This window comes from Cebus imitator, unplaced genomic scaffold (assembly GCF_001604975.1).
Source record: "Cebus imitator isolate Cc_AM_T3 unplaced genomic scaffold, Cebus_imitator-1.0 Scaffold41, whole genome shotgun sequence".
NCBI classification, from domain to species: Eukaryota; Metazoa; Chordata; class Mammalia; order Primates; family Cebidae; genus Cebus; species Cebus imitator.
This window is the reverse complement of record NW_016107356.1, coordinates 7,273,337-7,297,675: the sequence shown is the minus strand read 5'-3', so window position 1 is coordinate 7,297,675 and position 24,339 is coordinate 7,273,337. Positions and strand designations below refer to the sequence as shown.

Genomic DNA, 24,339 nt, shown 5'->3' with positions numbered 1-24,339 from the left:
GGAAATGATCTCCAAGACTTTGTTGAAAGGAAACTCACAATTTTCCTATTGTTGGAATTTAGTTTGCTAACCCTCTTGTTATTAGCAACAGTGTTGCACTGAATAACTATGTTGGTAAGTCATCTTACATCTGCAGAGTAGCTGCTGGGCCCCTGTGTTAGGAAGTGTTTTGGCATTGACAGATGGCCCTCACGAGTTTGCAACATTTTAGCTCATCCCCAGCAAAGCAGAGAAGGCTTGTTGCCTCCCCTCTGGCAACACAGTGTAATGATGTTTTTTGATCTTTGTTTTAATTGATATTTATCACATTTTTGTTGCGATGGAGCATACTTTCTTGTGTTTAGGAACAATCTGCATTCCCTTTCTGTGAGCTCTTTGTTCAGATCATTTCCCCCCCCTTTTTTTTTCATTTTTCTCCTGGGTAGTTTATCTTTTTCATTGACTTCTTTTAGTTCTTAAAAGATTAGGGAAATCAGTCCTTTGCTAATTTGTTATAATAAGTTATAGTTTATCATTTTTATTGTGATATTGTTCATAATCATTTTGTGAAAGAGAAATTCATTTTTAGTCATATTTGTAGTCATATTTATTCAGAATTGTGAGTCATTCATAGAAAGGCCTTCCCCACTTTGATATGATAATAGTCTATGGTTTTGTCCAAAACTTTTATTATTTCAGTTTTTACATTTAAATATTTGCTACATTTAGAAGTTTTTGTGTTGTACGCAAAATGTTTCCGTATCGTCCAACTTAATTTTTATTTTTTAAAGATGGAGTCTCACTGTATCGCCCAGGCTGGAGTGCAGTGGCGCAATCTTGGTTCACTGCAACCTCCCCCTCCCTCAAGCAGTTCTCCTGCCTCAGCCTTCCTAGTAGCTGGGACTACAGGCATGCACCACCGTGCCCAGCTAATTTTTGTACTTTTAGTAGACACCAGGTTTCACCAGGTTGGCGAGGTTGGCCAACCTGGTGAACTCCTGATCTCAGGTGGTTAGTCCGCCTTGATCCCCCAAAGTGCTGGGATTACAGGCATGAGCCACCATGCCCGGCCCAACTTAATTTTTTTAGTTGCATTCTCTGGCCAGTTTTCCAATATCACTTAATGATTATTTCCTCTCTTCCTTGTAGATTTTAAATGCTACCTTTATCAAACATTAGCTCCGCTTATTCTCTGGGTCTATTTCTGGACTTTCTGTTCTATTGATCTTTCAGCCGGAACAGGTGTCCTGTATCACACTTTGTAAATTCCAGTAGCATTGTAATATCTCACAGGGCTAGTTTCTCCAATTTTCTTCTTTTCAGGATTTATCATTGCATATAAACTTCAGAATCAGCTTGTCCAGTGTATCCCTCCCACTCCCACCATCTCCCCCTCAAAAAGAAAAACAATTGTGATGTTATTTTTTGTAGGATTAGGTTGCCTTTATAAACCTACTTCTGGGAAAGTAGAAGTGTTAAGGGTGTTAAATCTTTCCTGTTCAAAAGCCTGGCATGGTTTTCTGTTTGGTCAAGTTTTTTGTTTTTTTTGTTTTTTTTTTTTGTGGCTTTCAGGCATGTTTTAAGTTTTGTCATTGGGAGTTTTAGACATTTCCTGTTAAATTGACTTAAAATATTTTAACTTTTTGTTCCTTTTGAAAATAAGGCATTTCTTCCATTGTATCTTCTCACTAGTCCTTGGTTTATATGTGATACCTGTTAGTTTCTCTGTATTAATTTTGTACCCAGCTGTTACCTTTTCTGAAATTCTCTTCATGTTGACAGTAGTTTTTCAGTGGATTCCCTTGGATTTCTTCAGGTATACAATCATATCATGTGCAAAGATGATCAGTTTACCTCCTCCCTTTGAATTACTTCTTTCTTTGTCTAGTTTTCTTGTATTAACTAGTACTTGCAGAATGTTGTGGTGATAGTAGACATCCTTCTTTTATTCCTGACTTAAATGGATGGTATCTTGTTTTCTCATTAAGTTTGATGCTGGCTTTGGGATAAAGTAGATATATTTGGTCATTTTAAGGAAGTATCTTTCTATTATTTTACTAAGAACTTAACAAGAATGCATAAATTTTATCAGATGCCTTTTCAACATCTATGAAGATGACTATATTTTTCTCTTAATAGCTGTTAATATGAGTTGTATTACCAGTTTTCTCATTATTGAACTGTGCTTACATTCCTTGACAAAATTCTACTTGGTTATGGTATAATATTGCTTTAAGTTGCTACTGGATTGCATTTGCTAATATTTTATTTAGGACCTTTGCATTGGTATTTACAAATGAGAATAGTCTATTTTTCACTCTTCTCTCTCCTTTCTCTTTCTCTGAGTGTGTAGATTTTGTCTTATTTTGCTGTTATTGTTACATTTGCTTTTTTTTTTTTTTAATGTTCCTTGCTTTTGAATAGTTTTATAATAGAATTTTCTGTTCTTTACACAGGGAAGTTCAGGGAATGATCTCCTGTGAAGCTATCTGGGTCTGGGGGGCCTTACTTAGAATTTTATTTTTTTAGTGATGATTGATTTGCTTGGATTTCATGTCTCCTTTGGAGTTACTTTGGATAAATTATATTTTCCCAGAAAAATAATTCACTTAGTCAAGTTTTCAAATTTACTTACATACAGTTGAATAATGTATTATCTTTTAATTACCTCTATTTTTCTAGTATTTTCCTCATTTCTTATTTTGGATATTTGTTTTTCTTTTTTGATTAGATTATTTAATGATTTGCTTTGTTTTTTTCCCCCTGAAGGAAGACCTGTTGGACTTATTAAGGGGATCAGCTTGGCCAGTTGTTAAAAGTATATCATGGACATTGAAAAGAGCATATTCTCTGTTTCCACGGTGTAGAGTTCTATGTTTGCCAGTTCGTTATACCTTGTTGATATGTAATGTAGGTCTTCTGTATCCTTGCTTCTTTCTGTCTACTGTATTGGTAATGATCTGTGTATTAACATCTCCCACAATGAATGTGTTTCACTCAATTTCTTCTTATATCTATCCCCTGTAGTTTTTGCTTTACAAATGTTGACACCATTTGATCCAGGCATAATAATAGCACATGTCTTTTTTTTTAGAGACAGTCTTGCTATGTTGCCCAGGTTGGTCTTGAACTCCTGGGCTCAGACAGTCCTCCTGCCTCGGCCCCGCAAAGTGCTAGAATTGCAGGTGTGAGCCACCACACCCAGCCTCACAAGCCTTTATTGCAGGTTGCTCTTTTAGAATTGTAAAGTACCCTTTGTCTGTTTAATCCTTCATTCTCTGAATTCAGCATTGTCTGATATGAAGACGACAATTCCTGGCTCATTTCTCTGCATTTGTTTCATATATCTTTGCTTACTGTTTCTTCTTTATCCTTTCCAAATCCACCCTCCACCCCTGCCATTTTAGGTGCTTCTCTGTCATAGAACATGAAATTGGATTTTGCCTTGTAATATAATATTAATGTCTGTTTTGGAATAGACATTACTTTAGCCCATTTGTTAATGTGACATATGTTTGGCATCAATTCTGTCATTCCTGCTTGGTTTGGGGGAATTAAGTAGCTTTTGAAACATCTTTCTCTCTACAGTCTGTGTTGTTTGTTTTATGTTGTTTGTATGATTTTCTAGTCATCTGGAGTTTTATTTTTGTTCTAATTGTTACCCTTGTAACTTTTTATTGTACTTGAATCTTCATGTTTTAGACATTATTTATTAATTTCCTACTATGAACTGTGCTGAATTAGCATATTTCCTCTTTCCTTCTCTCTTTATTCCCTCTACTACCTGATCTTAGTTAATTACCGTATTCACTGTTGTTTACTTCTGTTTATTTGTATGACATTATTTGATTTATTAATTTTTAATCAGCACTGTCCAGTAGAGCTCTCTGTGATGATGTGAATGTACTTCTTATCCACTCTGTCCCTTATGATAGCTACTGGCCATAATGTGGGTATTAAGCACTTGAAATGGAAGGATCTGAATTTTAACTATTTATATAAGTTTAAGTTTCAATAGCCGCATATGCCACACAGCTACCATATTGAAAAGTGTAGGCCAGGTGCAGTGGTGTATACCTGTAATCTAGCACTTTGGGAGGCCAAGGCAGGATTGCTTGAGCCCAGGAATTCAAGACTAGCCTGGGCAACATGGCAAAACCTCATCTCTACAAAAAATACAATAATTAGCTGGGTGTGATGGTGTACACCTATAGTCCCAGCCATTCAGGAGGCTGAGACCAGAGGATCACTGGAGCCTGGGAGGTAGAGGTTGCAGTGAGCTATGATCACAATACTACACTCCGGCCTGGTTGACAATAAGACCCTGTCTTAAAAAAAAAAAGTATCGAAGTATGGTTTAAATGGTACATTTTAAAATCCCAGCTGTCAACGATGGGGAAGCCTCTGTGTACATTACACTACTTCCTACATTCTAGCTCTCTTAGTCTCCCAACTAGTGTTAATCAAATTATACATTGTTGCCGGGTGCGGTGGCTCACGACTGTAATCCCAGCACTTTGAGAGGCTGAGGCAGGCAGATCACCTGAGGTCAGGAGTTTGAGACCAGCCTGGCTAACATGGTGAAACCCCATTTCTACCGCAAATACAAAAAGTTAACTGGGCGTGGTGGTGTGCGCCTGTAATCCCAGCTACTTCAGAGAACCTGGAGGCGGAGGTCGCAGTGAGGCGAGATCGAGCCACTGCTCTCCAGCAGGCAACAAGAGTGAAACTCCAACTCAAAAAAAAATTCTATGTTGTCAGAACTTATGTTTTTCATTCTCTTCTTTCATTATAACCACATATCTCATTCTTCTTCTCACAATTAAATGGACTTAATCCTCACAATTGGTTCTTTTGACATAGTTTTTCTAGCCATCTCTTGGGTAGCTATAGTTTACTATTTAGTAAATTCCTTAAGAAGGACTTTTATATAGTATTGCTTAGGGTATGTTTGTTGTTGTTGTTGTTGTTGTTGTTTGCACATTTAAAACTGTTTCCGTACATCTGAATGACATACGAGGTAAGTGTACATTCTAGGGTCACACTTTGTTTCCTTGAGCATTGTTGTATCACTCCATGTGCATTTTGAATTGCATTGTGCTGTGGAGAAATATGGTTTCTTTTCCTCTTATAAGTGACTTGATCTTTCTTCCTGACTCCAAAAGGATATTTCCTTTTTTAAATAACACTTTTGTCACAAAGGATTTTCATTGACTGCTCCTAATTCTTTTGCTTTTTAGTGTTTTTGAATTATCACAGTAAATATTTGTTCCGCTTCATGATTTCAGTTTTCTTATTAGGAACTTCACTAGGCACAGATGTGTGTTCATCTTCTGGCTCCCATTTTATCTCTGTCTTTATGGTTATTTTTTGAATTATTTCTTAAGTTTTCATTTAATTTGTTTGGATTTTCTCATTTCTGCCTGCATACACCCTTAGGCCCTTTTTAATTTCTTTTCTGTGGTGGTTTGTTTTTTTCCTTTCACTTCTTTTGTGAGCTTTCCTATTTTTTTATCTCTTCCTTTGGCCTCACCATTTCCTCCCTGAGCTCTTATAGCTCTGTTTTGTGTTCATCCTTTATAGAAGCACCTGCCTCACTGGACTGTAAAACCTCATGGTGAAATTCACATTCACCATTTTCGTCTGCTTGATGGTATGGATTTTTTTCTGGTGAATGATCGTTTTATATATATTCATTCAGTAAACGTTCATTGAGTGCTCACTGTTGCCAGTCACTCTGCCCTGGTGGAGTTCATGTTCAGGCGCCGGAGACAGACAGTAAATAAAATAGGGAGGCACTTTTGTCGTATTTTGGAAGGTGGTAAGTGTCACAGAGCACAGTCAGGGATGGGGATACTGAGTGCTAGGTGGGAGTGGTACAGTTATAAATGTGGGCTCAGGGAACCGAGCCCTGCAGGTGTCTTGAGAAGAACAAGCAGGTGGAGTGAGGAACATGGGCAGGTGCCTGAGGCTGGAATGTGCAGGCCTCTTACAGGAATGGCAGGGGGGCCAGGGCAGGGACAGGGGAGCAGAGGGGCCCACATGAGGGCCATCAGATAAGGGGAGGGCAGGTCCCCTTTGTAGGGGGCCACAGGTCCCCGCTGTGGCTCCTACCATGTGCGTGAGATGGCGAGCTGCTTAGAGATCTAAGTAGAAGAGTGACCCGATCTGTCTTTCCTATTCATCTGCCACTTGGATTTTTCTCCTTCTTCACTTCCCCTCCTTCCTCTCCCTTCCCCACTCTCATTTTTTAATCCATTAGATGTCATGTGCTCCTCTGCTGGTTCCTTTTAACCTTTCCTTGCAGGAGATGAATTTATTTCTAGACCAGGCTGGCTGGACTGTTTTAATAGCTGGAGATTTTACGTGTGAGTTTCTTTCATCTTTGTGTTGCGTGAGCCCATGCGGGAACCAGCTGCAGGGCGTTTGCCCCCTGTACAGGGGGCTGGTTGCCTTCACCGCTGCAGAGACGATTGCTTCCCATGGTGGGGCTGCTGATAGGATGCCTCTCTGGGAGTGGCCTCAGCTGTTGCCAGGTGCACCCTCACTTTCCAGAGGAAGCACATTTGCAGAGCCAGGGGGCCTTGTTTCCGGTTTTCATCACGTGCCTCTCCTTAGTCTTCACTTCTTTTCACAGCGCTTCCACCTATTTTACAGTATTTAGCTATCTCCTTGCTTCACCGAAAAGGCAATTTGTAGTTTTGTTTCTTGTTCTTTGGGTGATTTCCAGGAAGCCCAGAGGGGATCACTGACTTGATGCCACCATTTTGAAACCCAGAGTCCGAATTATGGTTTTGGCATTTTATTCCAGAGAACAAATAAGAAAAAGAGTTGCATAGTTTGGTAGTGTCCTTTTACATTTAGAGAATACTAAGTTAGGCTGGGTGTGGTGGCTTACACTTGTAATCCCAGCACTTTGAGAGGCTGAGGCAGGTGGATCACTTGAGGTCAGGAGTTCGAGACCAGCCTGACCAACATTGGTGAAACTCTACTAACAATACAAAAAATTAGCTGGGTGTGGTGGTGCATGCCTGTAGTCCCAGCTACTCAGGAGGCTGAGGCAGGAGAATTGCTTGAACCCAGGAGGCAGAGGTTGCAGTGATCTGAGATTGTGCCACTGCACTCCAGCCTGGGGGAGAGAGTGAATGAGAAGAAAAATGAGAATAGCAAGTTAGAAGATGTGGTTGCTTTTACCTCACTTTAAACAGACTTGCCAGTGGTTTCTGCCGTGTGAACCAGCAAAGCTGATAAGAGCAAGGGTGGCCGGTAGCCTTTGGAATACTTGTTTCCATGCTGCTCTCTGGGCTGAGGTTGAAGATGGGCAGCATCAGGCTTCTCCCCAGACTTAGCTCGTCTGGGGCAAGGTCATGGCCTCCTTGAAGCAGGCTCTGATTTGTCTGGTTCTTGGAGGTATTGCCTCTGACCACCTAAAACAAAGAGGTGGGGGCACAAAGTATATTAAAGACCTGACTTGAGCGAGAGAGAGGACAGCTGCCCAGAAGACACAGACCCATTGGCTTACAGAAATGACATTGATGGGCAATTGGCTCTCCATTGTTAAGCTCTAGGGAGCGGGCTGTAGTCTCGGATGTGGTATGATGGAGGTAATTTATACCTTAGCTCCTGGTGGCAAAACCAGGTAGTTTCAAGAGATAAGCACAACGCAGAGAGGGGGAGGATGGGTCTGCCGTCTCATTTCAGTGTCTCTGGGCTTGATAACTTAAAAGGATTCACATTCCTCAAATGAAAGCTCTTTACTTTTCCACCTTGAAGATGGGTCTGCTCTTCCTGACACAGGTGGGTCCCAGGGTCTCTGCTGGTTTCTGTGATGAGCACACATACCACACGGGACTGCATCTCTCCCTCTTCCCAGTTGACAACATGACCTTTCCCAGACCAGGCCCCTCCTCGATGATGGGACAAAAGCTACGGCTTTTCTCCCAAACAGTGGCCCATTGCACACGATTTCGGTATATACTTTCTGGGTTTATTGCCAGTCTCTGAATGCGCCCCTCTTTGGAGTCATGGCCCCCAGTTGAAGGCCTCTGCTTGTGATATTGGATGAGGTATTAGTACCATCTGGAGCCATAAATCTTATGTCTTCCTGATGAATGTCTAGACAAAAGTCTAAGGGAGAAGTTCTTGGTGAGATCTTGAGGTTTCCTTAATGTCTGTTTTTCCAGTTTATCCTGTCTTTCTCTGCCAGGATGAATCAAGCATGTGTGAACAGATCTTGCCTCTCTGTTACACCCGCTTCTGTTTCTAAATCCCTGGACCTGTTAGCCTCAGGTGGGCTAATTCCCTATCCTTCTTTCATTGGTAGGAGTTGAATAAACCTGTATATTATAAGAATGTCTAATTTATCCATAAATGTTAATTTTGTATTTTCTGTACTACATTGTGTCTCACTGAAAGAATGATGAAAGAATCCCTTGAGTCATGAAATATTTGCTCTGCTTACTTCCGAGGTATATCACTACTTTTTTTCTTCTTACGTTGCAGGAATTAAGGAAGGAACAGGCTTTACTGATGTCATAGTTAAAACATGCCAATCAGTGAGACCACAGATCTGTTCCTGTGAGATTGACGGAAAATATTATGATCACATAGGAGCAGACCATCCTCAAGTGCTACTACATTGTTTAATTGATTAAGTTCACAAATTACTTTGTCTCATTTATTTGTGGGACATATTCATCAAGTAAAATTTTAAAAATATACTAGTAGATTAAACATTTTTTTTTTCTTTTTTTGAGACAGGGTATTATCCTGTTACCCAGGCTGGAGTGCAGTGGCTCAATCATGGCTCACTGTGGCCTTTACCTCCCAGGCTCAAGTGATCCTCCCGCCCCCGGCCTCCTGAGCACACCACCACGCCTGGCTAATTTTTAACATTTTTTTATTTGTAGAGAAAGAATCCCACTGTGCTGTGCAGGCTGGTCTCGAACTCCTGGGCTCAAGTGATCCTTCTGCCTTAGTCTCCCAAAGTGCTGGATTACAGGCATGAGCCACCGTACCTGGCCTACATTTTTATAATTAAATTTCCACATGAATTTGGACAACACAAAAAATTAATAGAATGAATGTTAATTAAACTTAGAATTTAAGTTATTTCACAGGAATTTTTATTTAAGTTCACTTAGGAATTTTTTAGGAACATTAAATTAAACTTTACACATTAACATTGAAACAAACATGATCATCTCCATTTTAAGTAGAATTCAAGGAGAACTCATTTTATTCTTAAGATTGCTTAAAATGGAGATGATCATGTTTGTTTTAATTAGGCTTCAAGGCTTTGGGGTGGGGAGTGGAAAACAAAAACAAAATACTTAGCACATTTAAGGGAGATAGAATATTTCTTGTTTCGAAAATTCAAGTTAAAGTAAGAACTTAGTAAAAAATTTTCAGCGGATGACTAGAAGAAATAAAAGATAAGCCGATTTAAACACCAGTAGGACAGCTGTTTTTTAATGGTTTGATCTGCGGGCCAGTTTTAATTTTTACTGTTTATTTTTGAGATGGAGTCTCGCCCTGTCCCCCAGGCTGGAGTGCAGTGGCGTGGTCACAGTTCACTGCAGCCTCAACTGCCCAGGCTCAAGCAGTTCTCCCACCTCAACCTCCCAAGTGGCTGGAACCATAGGCGGGTGCCACCACACCCAGCTAATTTTTTTTTCATATTATTTGTAGAGATGGAGTCTCACTATGTTACCCAGGCTGGTCCCAAACTCCTGGGCTCAAGCAGCCTGTCTGCCTTGGCCTCTCAAAGTGCTGAGACTGCTGGCCTGAGCCACCGCGCCCGGCCTGACACTTGTTCTGTGTGGATTGTAGATTCAGTCTTTCTGCTCTGCTTGATGCTGTGTCACCCCCTCAGCTTCCTCTTCCACTCAAGCCTCTGTAACAGACTGAAATTATCCAGTTCTGTGGTGATGGGAAGAAACTGCTCTCTAATAACGAATGTAATTACTGTCCATAATCTATTCCTCAGTAATTATCTTCAGATAAAGCATAGATGATCTGTTGTGAAGTCTCTCAATGATGTGTCAACCAAGGGAATCAAGGCGCCATTGCCTCCCAGCGTCAGCAGGAACTCCAGGGACAAGGCAGTCCTTCGGGAAGGTGGCGTGCTGCTGCCTGGTGGATGGCACTGATAACCTCCAGTCTCGCCCCTAGTAGGCATCTCTGGGCAGAAGGGACACCAGGCTAACCATTGTGTGAAATTACCCATTTGCAGATGTGCTGTCATTTTAGTCAGCACAACTGAGAAGAGCCTAACGAGCAGGGTTTTATTTTCTTGCATTCCTTTTGAAGGGACTCCATTCACGCCCTGTGTAATATCGCTGGGAACTTACATTTGCCCGGGCCCTTCTCTTTGCACTCTTGAACTCAGACATCGGTCGAGATTCCCCAACCAGGAATGAAGACATGTCTGAAAGGCAGTGACGGGATGAGATCTCTCATCCCCACACTCTGGTGCTCCCCTCAGGGGGTGTCCAGGCTGCCATGTCATTACCAGTGGGCATCTGGCCCCCACCAGGGCCTGGGCCTTCTCCATCCTGGTATCCAGGTGTCTCAGTGAATGTCTGGGTCTTTAAACAAATTGATTGTGAAGGATCAATTTGTTTTGCTAATAAAGTGAATGAAAGAAGCACGCTAATTGGATTGGTGGCTGTCTTTTCTCTCTCCCAGGAAGTGCTCTCTGGCGTGGTGGTCATATCGAGTAAGGATTCAGTCCAACACCAGGGAGTGTCTTTGACCATGGAAGGAACTGTAAACCTCCAGCTCAGTGCCAAAAGTGTGGGGGTGTTTGAAGCTTTTTATAATTCTGTTAAGGTAAGAATGCTTAGATTGCAAGTTTTTAGTTCAATATTGAAATGTTGGATTGGCTGCAGTGGCTCAGGGCCAGGCACAGTGGCTCAGGCCTGTAATACCAGTAATTTGGGAGGCCAAGGTGGGAGGATTGCTTGAGCCCAGGAGTTTGAGAGTAGCCTGGACAACATAGCAAGACCCCATCTCTCTAAAAACTTTAAAAATTAGCTGGGTATGGCAGTGTGTGCCTGTAGTCCCAGCTACTCTGGAGGCTGAGGCAGGAGGGTCCCTTGAGCCCAGGAGTTCAAGGCTGCAGTGAGCTATGATCACAGCACTGCACACCAGCCTCAGCAACAGAGCAAGACACCATGTCTCTTAAACAAAAAGAAATGTATATGGTGGTTTTCACTTGCTGTGTGCCTTTATTGTTATCTGCTGTTATTTTGCAAGGGATGGAGGTACCTCTGATATTTACTAACCAACCTGCGAAATTGGAGATACTTTGTTTCTGAGTATATCCTGTTATTGAAAGTCTGCTTATACTAATTCCCATTTGATAAATAGGATTAGGAGAACTATAAATGTATTAATTTCAGCCATTAAAAAGAACACTGCTCAGCTCTGTGGCTCATACCTGTAATCCCAGCACTTTGGGAGGCCGATTGAAGATACTTTGTTTCTAAGTATATCCTGTTATTGAAAGTCTGTTTATACTTATTCCCACTTGATAAATAGGATTAGGAAAACTATAAATGTATTAATTTCAGGCATTAAAAAGAATACTGCTAGGTGCTGTGGCTCACACCTGTAATCCCAGCACTTTGGGAGGCGGAGGCAGGCAGATCACCTGAGGTCAGGAGTTCGAGACCAGACTGGCTAGCATGGTGAAACCCCATTTCTACCAAAATTACAAAAAATTAGCTGGGTATGGTGGTGTGTGCCTGTAATCCCAGCTACTTGGGAGGCTGAGGCAGGAGAACTGTTTGAACCCGGGAGGCAGAGGTTGAAGTGAGCTGAGATCGCGCCATTGCACTCTAGCTTGGGCAACAAGAGTGAAACTCAGTCTCAAAAAAAAAAAAAAAACAAAAAAAAACCACACACACACACACAGCTCTTCTGAGAAGTTGTGCCCGTGGCTTATGTTACCTGCCTTCCAAAATCAAAACTGTTACTCTATTAGCTATGTATATGCTGCTATTGATTTGAGACTAAGGTAAGGTGAAAACAGAGCAAGTAACTGTTCTTTTGTCATTTAGGGTAGAGTTATGTGTTCCACAATGTAAACTCCTTCTCTGTTCTTATAATTTCCTTTTCCTGAAGGACATTTTAACTCTTTAAGTTTTATGGGAAAAGAGTTAAGGGAAGAAAGGTGCATTCACAGTGTTCTGATTTAGGGGCTTCCTATGTTTTCTACAATTTTATTTTAATCCATTAGTTCTTAGAGATTTACTTCCTAAGTCATGGATCTTCTCAGAGCCACTGATGTTAAGCTGTAAGTCTTAAAAAGCATGACTACATACTTCAAAGGCAGGTTCCAAATGTTAGTACCCTCCTGCTCCTCCTTGGGGGCACAGCTGAGGAGCTCTGTGCAGGCCATGGGTCTGGAGGAAGGCCTGCTCTCCCCAAGCAGCTGCAGCAGGAAGGCTTCGAGGAAGCTGGTGGGCCATCAGGAGCAGAGGCAGTACTGCCCCAAAGGGCACGGGCTGGGTGAGGAGAGCCGTGGGTTCACACGTCAGCCCTGTTAGCCAGGCAGCCTCACTGTGCTGGATCTGCTTCTTGATTCTGAAGATTGGGGTTGTTAAAACAGTTAAATGAGATACTTGGGGAGGAGAAAGGACATATCACTTCAGTTCCCATGTGGATCAAGCACCTATGTGCCTCATGTTGTAAATCAACCATTACTATACCAGAGTCTTAAAAAACAGAGCCAAGTCACTGTTCATCTCTAGACCCAGCATGGAGCTGCCCACGACTGCAGGATGGTAGCCTCCAGGGCCTCAGGGTGCTGTGTCTTTCAGAAGGTTATTAATAGACACTGTGATTGGAAAGGACATCTCCAAGTACCTACTGATGGACTCAATTGATTTTTGTTTACAGCCTATCCAGATTATCAACAGCACCATAGAAATGGTGAAGCCAGGGAAATTCCCCAGCGGCAAAACAGAAATCCCTTTTGAATTTCCTCTGCACGTGAAGGGTAACAAAGTTCTGTATGAGACTTATCATGGCGTGTTTGTCAACATTCAGGTGAGAGCTTCCTAGTCCCATGCGACTGACTTCACAGGTTTTCTTCTGAAAAACGGTGTGATCTTTCAGTCAGCGTTAATAGATGGGCCCAAGAATTTAATACTGTATTTATTGCTGAGACCTCTGATGTGTTAATTTCTCATTTTTCCCTGATAAATACATTGTATATATGGCCGTTATTTTTGATGGGAGCCTCAGAGCACTTGTGCTCTAACTTCCTTTTCCTGTTTCTCTTGGGCTCTTTTCAGGCCACACTGACACTATAAAGGGATGCTTTTATTGTCTGGTAACAGATATGCCCTAACTTCTTTGTGGCACTAGCATTCACTTGTCCATTTTATACTTACAAGTATCTCTTTGTTTAACACCCAAAGGCTACTACTTTGACATAGGCTGGTATTCTTTATTGAACAAACCTTGTCAATGAGGGGAAGTGGATTCACGACTTCCTGTCCACCTCTGCAGTTAAGGACATCTTTCACAGTCTGCTATTGTTGTTTCAGGAGCAGTTCGGAGTCCACGCAGGGTGAGAGAGCCTTTCCTTTATTCAGCAGAAAGAAAGATACTTTTGTGATAGCAGCCTCGCAGCACTTCCCTTGCTGGATGAGACAAAACTCTTCAGTCTTATATGCAAGAGGGATGAAAGTAAAGAATTTTTTTGATTTATTAAGTTTTCATCAATAATGTAGCCTTAGTAGATACATTCTCCTGGTGAAACTATTAGGACCTTTAAAATAAAAGTCCCGAACCCCTGTGAGTGTTTAATCAAAGATTCATCTGTATGTGAGTTTTATGAATTGTCTAAGAGATCTGTCAAGAAGAAACACATGTAGTATGATGTCCATCTTTCCACGAAGAAAAAAAGTGTTTTCAGTCCTTTATTGTTAGCACAGCTTTTTCAGTCACCAAAGGCTTTGGATAACCCCAAGGAAGCCATAATGATGACTGATTAGTACCTGGATTCAGAGGGAGCTGCTTAGGTAGCCATACAAATACCAATTGCTGGTGTATGGGCAGGAGTCTTCTGATCAGCTTTCTAGGTTGGGACTGTTTCCCCCATGGAACCTTCCAGAGATGGACAGGAAGATATGAATCCACTTCCCGTCATTGACAAGGTTTGTTCAATAAAGAATACCAGCCTATGTCAAATGCCTTTTTGGTAATACTGAAGATACCTTAAACATTTCATTTTGAAAGTTATTTTTATTATTTATACAGATTCAGTATCTTGCTTTATCCACATGGTAGTTCTTTAATACGTTTTATTTAAAAATATAAGAATATGTTCATTAGAAACTGGCATCAGATCACATTTTCAGTAATCATATTTGTTAACTCCTGTGTTAATCAAGACTTATGAAAAGAAGACGAATTTGTTTAAAATCGAATTGGAAACCCCATTCTTTTCCATGTGTTGCCAAGACAGATGTTCAGATATACATAGAAAACGTGGGTCTTGGCCAAGCACAGTGGCTTATGCTTGTAATCCCAGCACTTCAGGAGGCCACAGCAGGAGGATTGCTTGAGCCCAGAACTTCAAGACCAGCCTGGGCAACAAAGCAAGATCTCATCTCTACAAAACAAAACAAAAAGAAACGTGTATGCTTGCATTCCTGCAGAGCTGTATGTAAATTGGAGGTTACTTAAAATATAGTAGGAGAGTTAACAGATGGTCATTTCTTTAGTAAAGTGAACAGTTGCCCCTACCTTCATCTTTTAGTCTTTAGATTTTACCATTTGAGGGTTAACCTCAGAATACACTATTTGGAATTCAGTACCTCCCCAGATATCTCACAGGTTTCTAACAGTGAAGAGATTTCTTAGTTTAACCTCTGATTTCTATGAGCTTATTGCACTTTATCATTTAGCATTTATTAGCATTTTGCCATCTTTGTTAATCTGTATTTTGTTCTAATTAATTTTAAAGTTAGTTTCAGAGTCTTTATACTTCATCTCAAAATACCTCATTGCGCATCTCCAAAAACAAGGGACGTGTGTCTATATAATTATAGTTAACATTTGCACACCTATCAGAATTTAAAAAAATTCTCAAGTAGCGTTTAAGTCTTGATTCATATTGAAATTTGTCATTGCTTCTTTAGAGAAAATAAACTTAAGAGAAACTAAGATTATGTTTTTTTAAAAAATCTGTCTTCATCCATTCATTAATTCATGCCATTATTTGGCAGGTCTTTTTCTTAGAGTTTGATAGTAGAGTGAGTGCCTCCCAGAGAGGGCAGTGACGTCCTGTGATCACACAGGCCAGCCTCAGCCCGGGGGTCCAGGCCAGCACTCATTGGCCCCACTGTTTACTACACTCAGTCTAAAGGTTAACATAGGCACATTTCTTTGGATAGAAAGTTTTGTTGTTAAACTCTAATATCATCTTTCTTAAGTTATATGTATGCCAAGAAATTTTTCATTTATAAATTGAATTGTGTTATAAGTAACAATGTAAAATGGTAGAAATAATAAAACAGAACAAAGGATTTAAAATATAGACATGCTGGGTGCAGTGGCATGCACCTGTTAACCCAGCCACTTGGGAGGCTGAGGTAGGAGGATCACTTGAGCCAAGGACTTCAAGTCTAGCCTGGGCAACATAGCAAGACCTCAAAAAAAAAAAAAAAAATATATATAATAAAATATATATATATTTTTTTTTTTTTGCCAGTATTAGCTGGGTGTGGTGGCTCATGCCTGTAATCCCAGCACTTTCGGAGGCTGAGGTGGGCGGATCAGAGGTCAGGAGTTCAAGGGCAGTCTGGCCAACATAGTGAAACTCTGCCTTTACTAAAAATACAAAAATTAGCCAGGCGTGGTGGTGGGCACCTGTAATCCCAACTGCTTTGGGAGGCTGGGGCTGGAGAATTGCTTGAACCTGGGAGGCAGAGGTTGCAGTGAGCCGAGATCACACCATTGCACTCCAACCTGGGCAACAGAGAGAGAGTCTCTTTCTCTCTCTCTCTCTCTCTCTCTCTCTCTCTCGTGTATGTGTGTGTTTGTGTGTGTGTGTGTGTGTGTTTGTGTGTGTGTGTGTGAGAGAGAGAGATTACCAGTACAGAGGCTTGGTTTGCTTGTTACTTTTTAGATGGAGGGCTTGACATTCTTCTTTTCAGTCGTGCTGGGTTCATTTTTGTCCTTGTTATTAGATACTTCATACAATCATCAGTCTTCCTTAGTTGTCCTTTGTGCAACTACTTCTTTTTACAAGAATTTAAATTGTAGCAAGTTTTATTGGGTTTGTTCTACTCTTGTAGCTGTGCTGGCAAGAGTTTGTACTGTAACATAAAATATGTCTGCTGAAATTGTGTATTCAGAACTTACGGAGATCCTAGTCATCCCTTTTCAAAGTTAAAAATTCGTTTTACAGGAGCCTACTTCAAAACTATGAACAGGGCCAGGTACAGTGGCTTGCACCTGTAATCCCAGCATTTTGAGAGGCCGAGGCAGGCAGGTCACCTGAGGTCAGGAGTTCAAAACCAGCCTGGCCAGCATGGCAAAATCCCATCTCTACTAAAAATGCAAAAATTAGGCTGGGTGCAGTGGTTCACACCTGTCATCCCAGCCTCAGGAGGCTGAGGTGGGTGGATTGATCATCTAAGGTCAGGAGTTTGAGACCAGCCTGACCAACAGAGTGAAACCCCATCTCTATTAAAATACATAAATTAGCTGGGCATGGTGGAGGGTGCCTGTAATCTCAGCTACTTTGGAGGCTGAGGCAGGAGAATCACTTGAACCCAGGAGGCAGAGGTTGCAGTGAGCCGAGAGCACGCCACTGCACTCCAGCCTGGGCAACAAGACTGAAACTCCATTAAAAAAAAAAATTAGTTGGACTTGGTAGCACACCCCTGTAATCCCAGCTGCTTGGGAGGCTGAGGCAGGAGAATGGCATGAACACAGGAGGTGGAGGTTGCAGTGAACTGAGATTACACCACTGCACTCCAGCCTGGGCAACAGAGTGAGACTCTGTCTCAAAAAACAAAAAGAGAATATATATGTTGTATATATATTATATATAAAGATCCTTGCAGACAAGGGATGATTCTTTCAAACAATGTTTTACTCTCCAAGTAGTACCTTAAATATATAGTAACTTCTTTTTTCATGTGGACAGGTTGTTCATAAGAATACAGCTTCTTGTAAGATTCAATTATGCATATAGTCCCAGTTATGAAAATTATTTTTGACATAATTCTAAAGTTTTTCCTGGATGATTAAAATAATAGCTAACTTTATTAAATGTGGATTATGTGATTTTTTTTTTTAAAGACTGGCATTACAACAGTGATCATGCTGTAGAATTACGTTTCTACACAGTCTCCCAGCTCACAGACAGGGATTAGAAGCAATAGTCCCTGTTCAAAGCCTGCTTTAAGCTCAATACCAGCTCTGCAGTGGGGCTCCCCTGGGGGGAATAGGGCCCACCTTGTAGCAGGCACCATGGTAGCCACCAGCTCAGAAAAATAACCTCGGGACAGCAGAGAAATGGAACGTGGCTTTGCCACTTAAAAGAGGAAGTGCAAGTGTGACGCTACATTTTTTTCCAAGTCACTTTTTCTTTGAGATGCAGGCTTCATCTGTGCATTGGCAGATGGGGAGAGGCCTTAGAGATGTTTTGATAAGTAAGATTAGCCATGAGTTGACCGTTGTAGAAGTTGGTTGATGGATGTGTGAGCACTGCATATTACTTCAGTAAACTAGAAGCTCCCTGAGGACCGGGTGTGACCTTGAGCTTGGTTCTTGTGGCCAGGGCAGTGCTCTGCACTCAGAGCAGGTGCTCAGCAAGGATGGGTCATGACATGCTGGGTGCTGTCCTAGGGTTGCAGTCCTCACTGCACGTACTTTCTAATCCCGCTTACAAAGTAGCTGCTGCTTCACCAGGCGCTGCTGTCCGCCAGCCCTGTACTAAGTGCTTGTCACACATTGTCTTACTGGAGTCTCGATGCAGGTGGATGTTAATAGCCCCATTCTACAGATGGGAAGCAGAAGCTCAGAGAAGTCGTGTTATCTGTCTGGGCTCGCACAGTAAGGCGGACAACGGGATCTGGCCTGCCCTTTGCTCCTGAGCACGCTGCCCTTTCTGTCCCACCAGCCTGCTCCCTGCTTCAGGCAGAACCATGCACCTGTCTACCAGTGGGTGCAGCTGCAGGACGGCTGTGCAAATAGATTGAAGAATAACCGTAAAGTGGTTCTTTCTTAAAAATAGAAATGCCTTTAATTTGAACATTAACTCTCCTATTATATATTATGTATGCTAATTTCCTATAATACACTGATTGTAAAATATTTCCCTAAAATATGTTGACTGACTTGTCTCTTTGAATATAATTCCAAGATGAAAGCAAATTCCACTCAGATGACCTTTTTTTCTCCAACTCTCCCCTTTAGTATACACTGCGCTGTGACATGAGGCGGTCTCTGTTGGCCAAGGACTTGACAAAGACCTGTGAATTTATCGTTCACTCCGCTGTAAGCTTCACTTGGGGCTCTGGTTCTTAATAATAGGAATCTCCCATGGGGTCTGAGATTTTACCCTATTTACAAGCTAATAATTTAGCCTTTTATTGTTCCCTGGGTGCTGGCAGAAGACACGAGACTCCTGGATCAGAGATTGCCAGTGGCATGGGCATCACGTGTGCATCATTGTCCTTGGCCCAGAGTCCCCCAGCTGGGGCCGCGGGCCAGAGGGACTCCATATCAGCACGTCGGGCATGGCCCTTCTTCCCCTTGACTCTCTGGGTGGTAGAGTGGCCTTTTGCATCCCAGCCCCTGGGTAAAAGATGCCAGGCAGGCTCTTATGAAGCTCAGCTATATCATTGGATTCTGAAATTATGTGTAATGGAGGTGATCACTGTTACTGCTGTTTTGGTGACATTTATAGCTATGTTATAGGTATGATTCTTCAGGTAGACAGCTCTATAGCTCAGAGCCTAACAGCAACCTGACCCCTGGGTTTGATGCTCAGCCTCTCAGCTCTACCGCTGAGCTGAACAAGTCACTGAGCTCTCTGCCCCACTTTCCTCATCTGTGAAGTGGGACCATCTGGGAGGTGAGGAGCCCCTCGGAGGTCACTGTGCTGAGAGGTTTCAAATGAGTACCTCTCAATAACAGTGCTGTTTCTTAGGTCTGATTTTTAAATTCTGAATCCGAAAGGCACGTTGGAGATTAAGACATGTCTCCCCTCATTTTACAGATGAGGAAACTGAGTTTCAGCGAGATGGGGAACTTGGCAGAACCGTGTTTGGGACCCAGGCCACCTCCTCTTTGTCCCCCGTCCTGCCTGCTTGGCCCGGCTGCCATCTGTTTATTTTTGAAGGGGAAAAGCTGTTTGACCTGCAGTACTCTTGGCCTGCACCGACTGACTTCAGTTTAACCTCTCGTTTTAGCCTCAGAAGGGAAAGTTGACTCCCAGTCCTGTAGACTTCACGATTACACCTGAAACCTTACAGAACGTCAAAGAGGTAAGATGTTCTGCCCACTCAAATGCTGTGGGTATCTTCCCAGCAGCCAGTCCCCACGGACTAGCTATTGCCCGGGTGGTTTTGTTTGGAAATCACATCATCAGCCAGCAGAGATTCCTGATTGTTTGTACCCAATTTACTCAGTATTTTCCATTTGATTTCCTTTTTAAGCTCAGTAAAGCAGCTTAGAAGAGTGCTTTTGAAAAGTTCTGCAGGGAGAGTATGTCTATTAATTGCACTGTTTTCCTTCAGTTTTACTGCATCGTGGGCCCCCGAGACCCCCTGCTGCCCATGACACATCCATGTCCCTTTATTTCTCGTGGTTAGCCAGGGCCTGAGCCCGGCCCCGAGCCCGGCCCCCTGGCCTCTTGTCATCCTCCATGGATGTTTAGTTTGCCGTTTCTCCCCCCAGCATTCCCACCTGGCAGAGGCCAGGCAGCAATGTGCTTTTTAAAGATTTCACAGCGCCCTCCGTGGTGGACACCTCACGGCTGGGACAGGTACAGTAAGGACACAGGCCCCTGGGCAGTGCCAGCCCAGCCCTCCCACCTCCTGTGTCAGGACAGGGCTGTCTGGCTCTCAGTGGAGCCTCAGCTGCCCACATGCGCTTTACTGGCAGAGTGGTTAACTTGGCCTCATCCAGAACTCTGCCTGGCCGCAGCCTCCCTGATCTTGCCCTCTCATCACCGCCATGCATTTCCCCAGACTTTTTTTTTAATGGTATGTGTCTCAAAGAAAGCAGTGAGTTCCTCTAGTTCTTCCTGGATGTAACTTTTCTTCCTTCCTCTTAATTCTTCATTCTGCTGTCTGGACCACACTCACTAGGATCAAGTTAAGGATGAGCTGGGAGGACTGGGCCCTGGGAGGTCATTGGCCTCCTCCCTCAGAGGCTGGATGTGTGTCATGGGGAGCCTTGCAGACAGGTGAGGGAGGAAAGGCCACTCCCCTGTCCGTCCGGGCTCTGAGGGCACACGACCCCAGTGGGCCACTTAGACTCCTCTCTCCCACCTCTGTCGCCTAGCTGTGGAAGTGCTGACTCCGCAGTAATGCGCTTCATTTCTAGGCGCCGTTTCTTCCTCTGGCTGCTGCTCCCATTGCAGATGCAGCGGCCTTTCATCTCCGTTTCCTGTAATGATTCTGTTTCTCAGGGGTTGGTTCTGTTTGTTGAGTGCATGTGTCTTTTTCTTGCTTTTGTTTTCCTTAAATGTGTTTTGATCCTTGGTTGTCAGTTTACATTTATGAATGAGGATCTAGTGCGTGTGGTGGTGTTGAAGAGGCTGTGTCCTTAGCCCACATGAGAACCTGTTCTCCTGGTCCTCAGCACACACTGAGCAGAGGCGCTCTACCCTGGGGATAGCATGTGGCAGGGGTGTTTGTAGGCAGCTTGTTTCCTGAGTCCAGACGCTTGCTGTCTGCACTGTGGCCATGAATGATATGGGACCCTTGTCCCACCTTGCCCTGAGTCTGCTTTTCCAGGTGGGAGATCCCTTTGCAGGAAGCTGTGGTGCCAGCTTGTGGCAGCTTCCCCGCCTGGTGAGCTCGCCCGTGATACCCGCCTACAGCCCTTCGAAGGCCCCCATCTGACGGCAGACTGACCACATGCCCTGAGAGCACACCCACTCTCACTGCTTCCCCTGCTACCTGGAGGACGGGTGCCCTGAACTCCTGGGAGCCATGTCGTCTGTCTACTTTCTATCTGACAGAAATGTCTCATGGGGCTGCTCTCCACAGGGTACTCCTTGTGGCTTTTCTAGGTGTAGGTTTAGTTACAAATGTAAGGAACTTTTCTTTTGACAGAACCATTCATGTTTATTGTTGGAAAATAAGAAAATAACACATAAAGCAAATAAAATAAAATTATGTATTCACAAATGCCACTGGTGGTTTTTTGTTTTGCTTTTTAAGTAGAAAAGAGATTTATTGGAAGGCTATAAGATAGCTTTACAGGAAGGCTGGAGCTCAGACTGAAAATAGTGGAGGCTTATTTTATTTGTATATGTTAATATCATGTCAGTGGGAGGAGTGGGAAAATGAATGTTTAGTCAGTATCTTGCGCTATATGTTGAAAGCTTTCCTTTTTCATCAGTCGCCTAAAAGAATTTTAATGTGAACTGCTACGCTTTTTATTTTTCTACACAAATAGCTTCTCTTAGTTATTTTTAAAACCCTGGCTTGGCCAGGGACAGTAGCTGATGCCTGTAATCCCAGCACTTTGGGAGGATCACTTAAGGTCAAGAGTTCAAGACCAGCGTGGGCAACATAGTCAGACCCTGTCTCTACAAAAGAAAAATGTAAAAATTAGCTGGGTGTGGTGGCATGCAATTGTAGTCCCAGCTACTGGGAAGGCTTAGCCAGGAGGATTGCCTGAGCCCAGGAGGTGAGGCTGTGGTGAGCCATGTACTCCACCCTTGGCAACAGAGCAAGACCCTGTCTTTAAATATGTGTCTACTTAAAAAAACAAAAGCAAAACCAAAGAACCTCCATCTTGAATGCAGACGTTTTCTGAGGTCTGTACCTTTGGGGGCTGCTGGGTCCAGAGCTCTACTGCCCAGTCAGGTGGCCACCAGCCACATGTGACCATTGACCCTGGACATGGCTGGGCCACGTAGATGAGCTGGAAGTGTAAATACTGACCAGATTTCAAAGACTCAGGATGAAAAGGAGAATGTCAAACATCATTCATATTTTTGATATTGATTACATGTGGAAGTGATAATACTTCTGATATATTGGTTAATTTTACCTTCTTTTTAATGTGGCTACTAGAAAATTCCAAATTATTATGTGTCTTCCACTTGCAGCTTGCATTACGTTTGTTGGACAGTAGTATGCCAATCACTGATCCTTTCAGTAACTGGCATCCAGCCAGAGGTACAGACCCCTGGAAAAACTGTAGCTCTCTAGACCCAGCCCATCCAACCCACTGCCCACAGGCCAGGATGGCTTTGAATGTGACTCCACACAAACAGGATGTGATTTTGTTTTTAACTCCCCAGCTATCAGTAGTGTTAATATATTTTATGTGTGGCCCAAAACAATTATTCTTCTTCCAAAGTGGCCCAAGGCGCCAAAAGATTGGGCAGCCCTTCTACAGACCGTCGTCAGTCCTTCCTGGCCAGTGTCCCATCTACAGAGTCAAGGTTTATAAGCTTCTCATCAAGCGTCAAAGAAAATAGTTTTCTTTAAATTTCTGTGAAATAAAATAAATGTCTTGGCTTTAAAAAATTGCACAATTGAGAACATCTTTGAATTTTTTTTTTTAAGAGGCAGTATCTCATCATCTTATTCTTGTCACCCAGGCTGGAGTGCAGTCGTGCAACCATTGTTCACGGGAGCCTCAAGCTCCCGGGCTCAAGCAATCCACCTGCCTCTGTCTCCCAAGTAACTGGGACTACAGGTGTGCACCAGCCTGCCCAGCTAATTTTTAAAACATTTTTTAGAGATGGGCTTTTGCCGTGTTATGCAGGCTGGTCTTGAACTTCTGGTCAAGTGATCCTACTGCTTTTGCCTCCCAAAGCGCTGGGATTACAGGCATGAGCCACTGCGCCTGGCCATTTGGCTTCTTTTTTAACTGTGTGTGTGTCAGGTTGTGCTTGAACACCATGGCGACTCCCTCAGACTTTCTTGTGTCTTATTTCTTGGTAAGAAGGAGCTTTCTAGATCTGAGTCTAGGAAATTGGGATGGTTCTGTGAGTCATTCTCAGTCCAAGGAGTGTCAGGTGCCGTATGTAGAGGGTTGTTGAATAGTTCAGCCTGTTAATGTCCACGATGTCAGTATTCTTGCTCCTTCTCATTTTGCGAGATGGTCCCAGTGGACCATGTAACCACCACCCAGCTTTGTTTCCAGTTTTTATTCACACCAAAGTAACTACAGAGTGCCTTCCCTACTTTCTTCCATTCCGATGTATTTGTTTTTATTTTGTTTTAGAGAGCTTTACTTCCCAAATTTCTCATTCGAGGACATCTCAACTCAACAAACTGCGTCATCACACAGCCGCTAACGGGAGAGCTGGTGGTGGAGAGCTCGGAGGCCGCCATCAGAAGCGTGGAGCTGCAGCTGGTGCGCGTGGAGACATGCGGTGAGGCCGTGCCCCCAGGCCCCGCACTTGCCTGTCGCCCTTGACTGCCACCCTTGAGTTCTGTGGTTAAGAGATGCTGGGGGGCTGGGCACAGTGGTGCACCCCTGTGATCCCAGCTACTTGGGAGGCCGAGGTGGGAGGATCGTTTGAGGCTGCAGTGAGCTGAGATCTCACCATTGCACTCCAGTTGGGGCAACAAAGCAGATCATCACCCTGACTCTAAAAAAAAAAAGAGGATGTCAGGGAAAGCAAAAGTAAGAGCGTGGCTGTGCATGGCAGTAGCCGCATGTTCGAGGACAGTGAGGGAACCCTGGAGGATCCTTGGAGCAGACTAGGGGGTGGTGCAGTGCTGATGAGGCCCCGCCACCCTGCTGTCCCTGACTGCATGACGTGGCCTCCCTTCCCCAGGGTGTGCAGAAGGCTACGCCCGCGATGCCACGGAGATTCAGAACATTCAGATCGCCGACGGGGACGTGTGCAGGGGCCTCTCTGTTCCCATCTACATGGTCTTCCCCAGGCTGTTCACCTGCCCTACGCTGGAGACCACCAACTTCAAAGTGGGTAAGTGGCACTCCCCCCCAGCCCTCCTGGGCCCATGGGAAGGGCCACTCAGTGCCAGGGCCTGCTGTGGGTCACATAGCTCAGAGCCTGCCACCCTGGTCCTTCAGCACCAGGGCCTTCTGTGGGCAACAAAGCTGAGAGTTGGCCGCCCTTTGGCCACTCAGCAAAACCTCGTTAGGGAGCTGCCGTGCCGCACAGGG

The 24,339-nt window shown here is 43.5% G+C and overlaps 1 protein-coding gene across 2 annotated transcripts in view; it reads left to right on the top strand.

Moving 5' to 3' along the window:
• VPS26C (VPS26 endosomal protein sorting factor C) overlaps positions 1–24,339 on the top strand; it is a 46,887-nt gene that overhangs the window by 18,665 nt on the left and 3,883 nt on the right. The window contains exons 2-7 of one of the 2 annotated variants that reach the window (XM_017526238.2): positions 10,669–10,812; positions 12,886–13,035; positions 18,427–18,507; positions 19,425–19,499; positions 23,428–23,578; positions 23,987–24,139. In XM_017526238.2, the coding sequence (XP_017381727.1) occupies positions 10,669–10,812; positions 12,886–13,035; positions 18,427–18,507; positions 19,425–19,499; positions 23,428–23,578; positions 23,987–24,139 (754 nt within the window). The remainder of the gene's footprint in view (positions 1–10,668; positions 10,813–12,885; positions 13,036–18,426; positions 18,508–19,424; positions 19,500–23,427; positions 23,579–23,986; positions 24,140–24,339) is intronic. The other variant, XM_017526239.2, reaches the window with a different exon arrangement.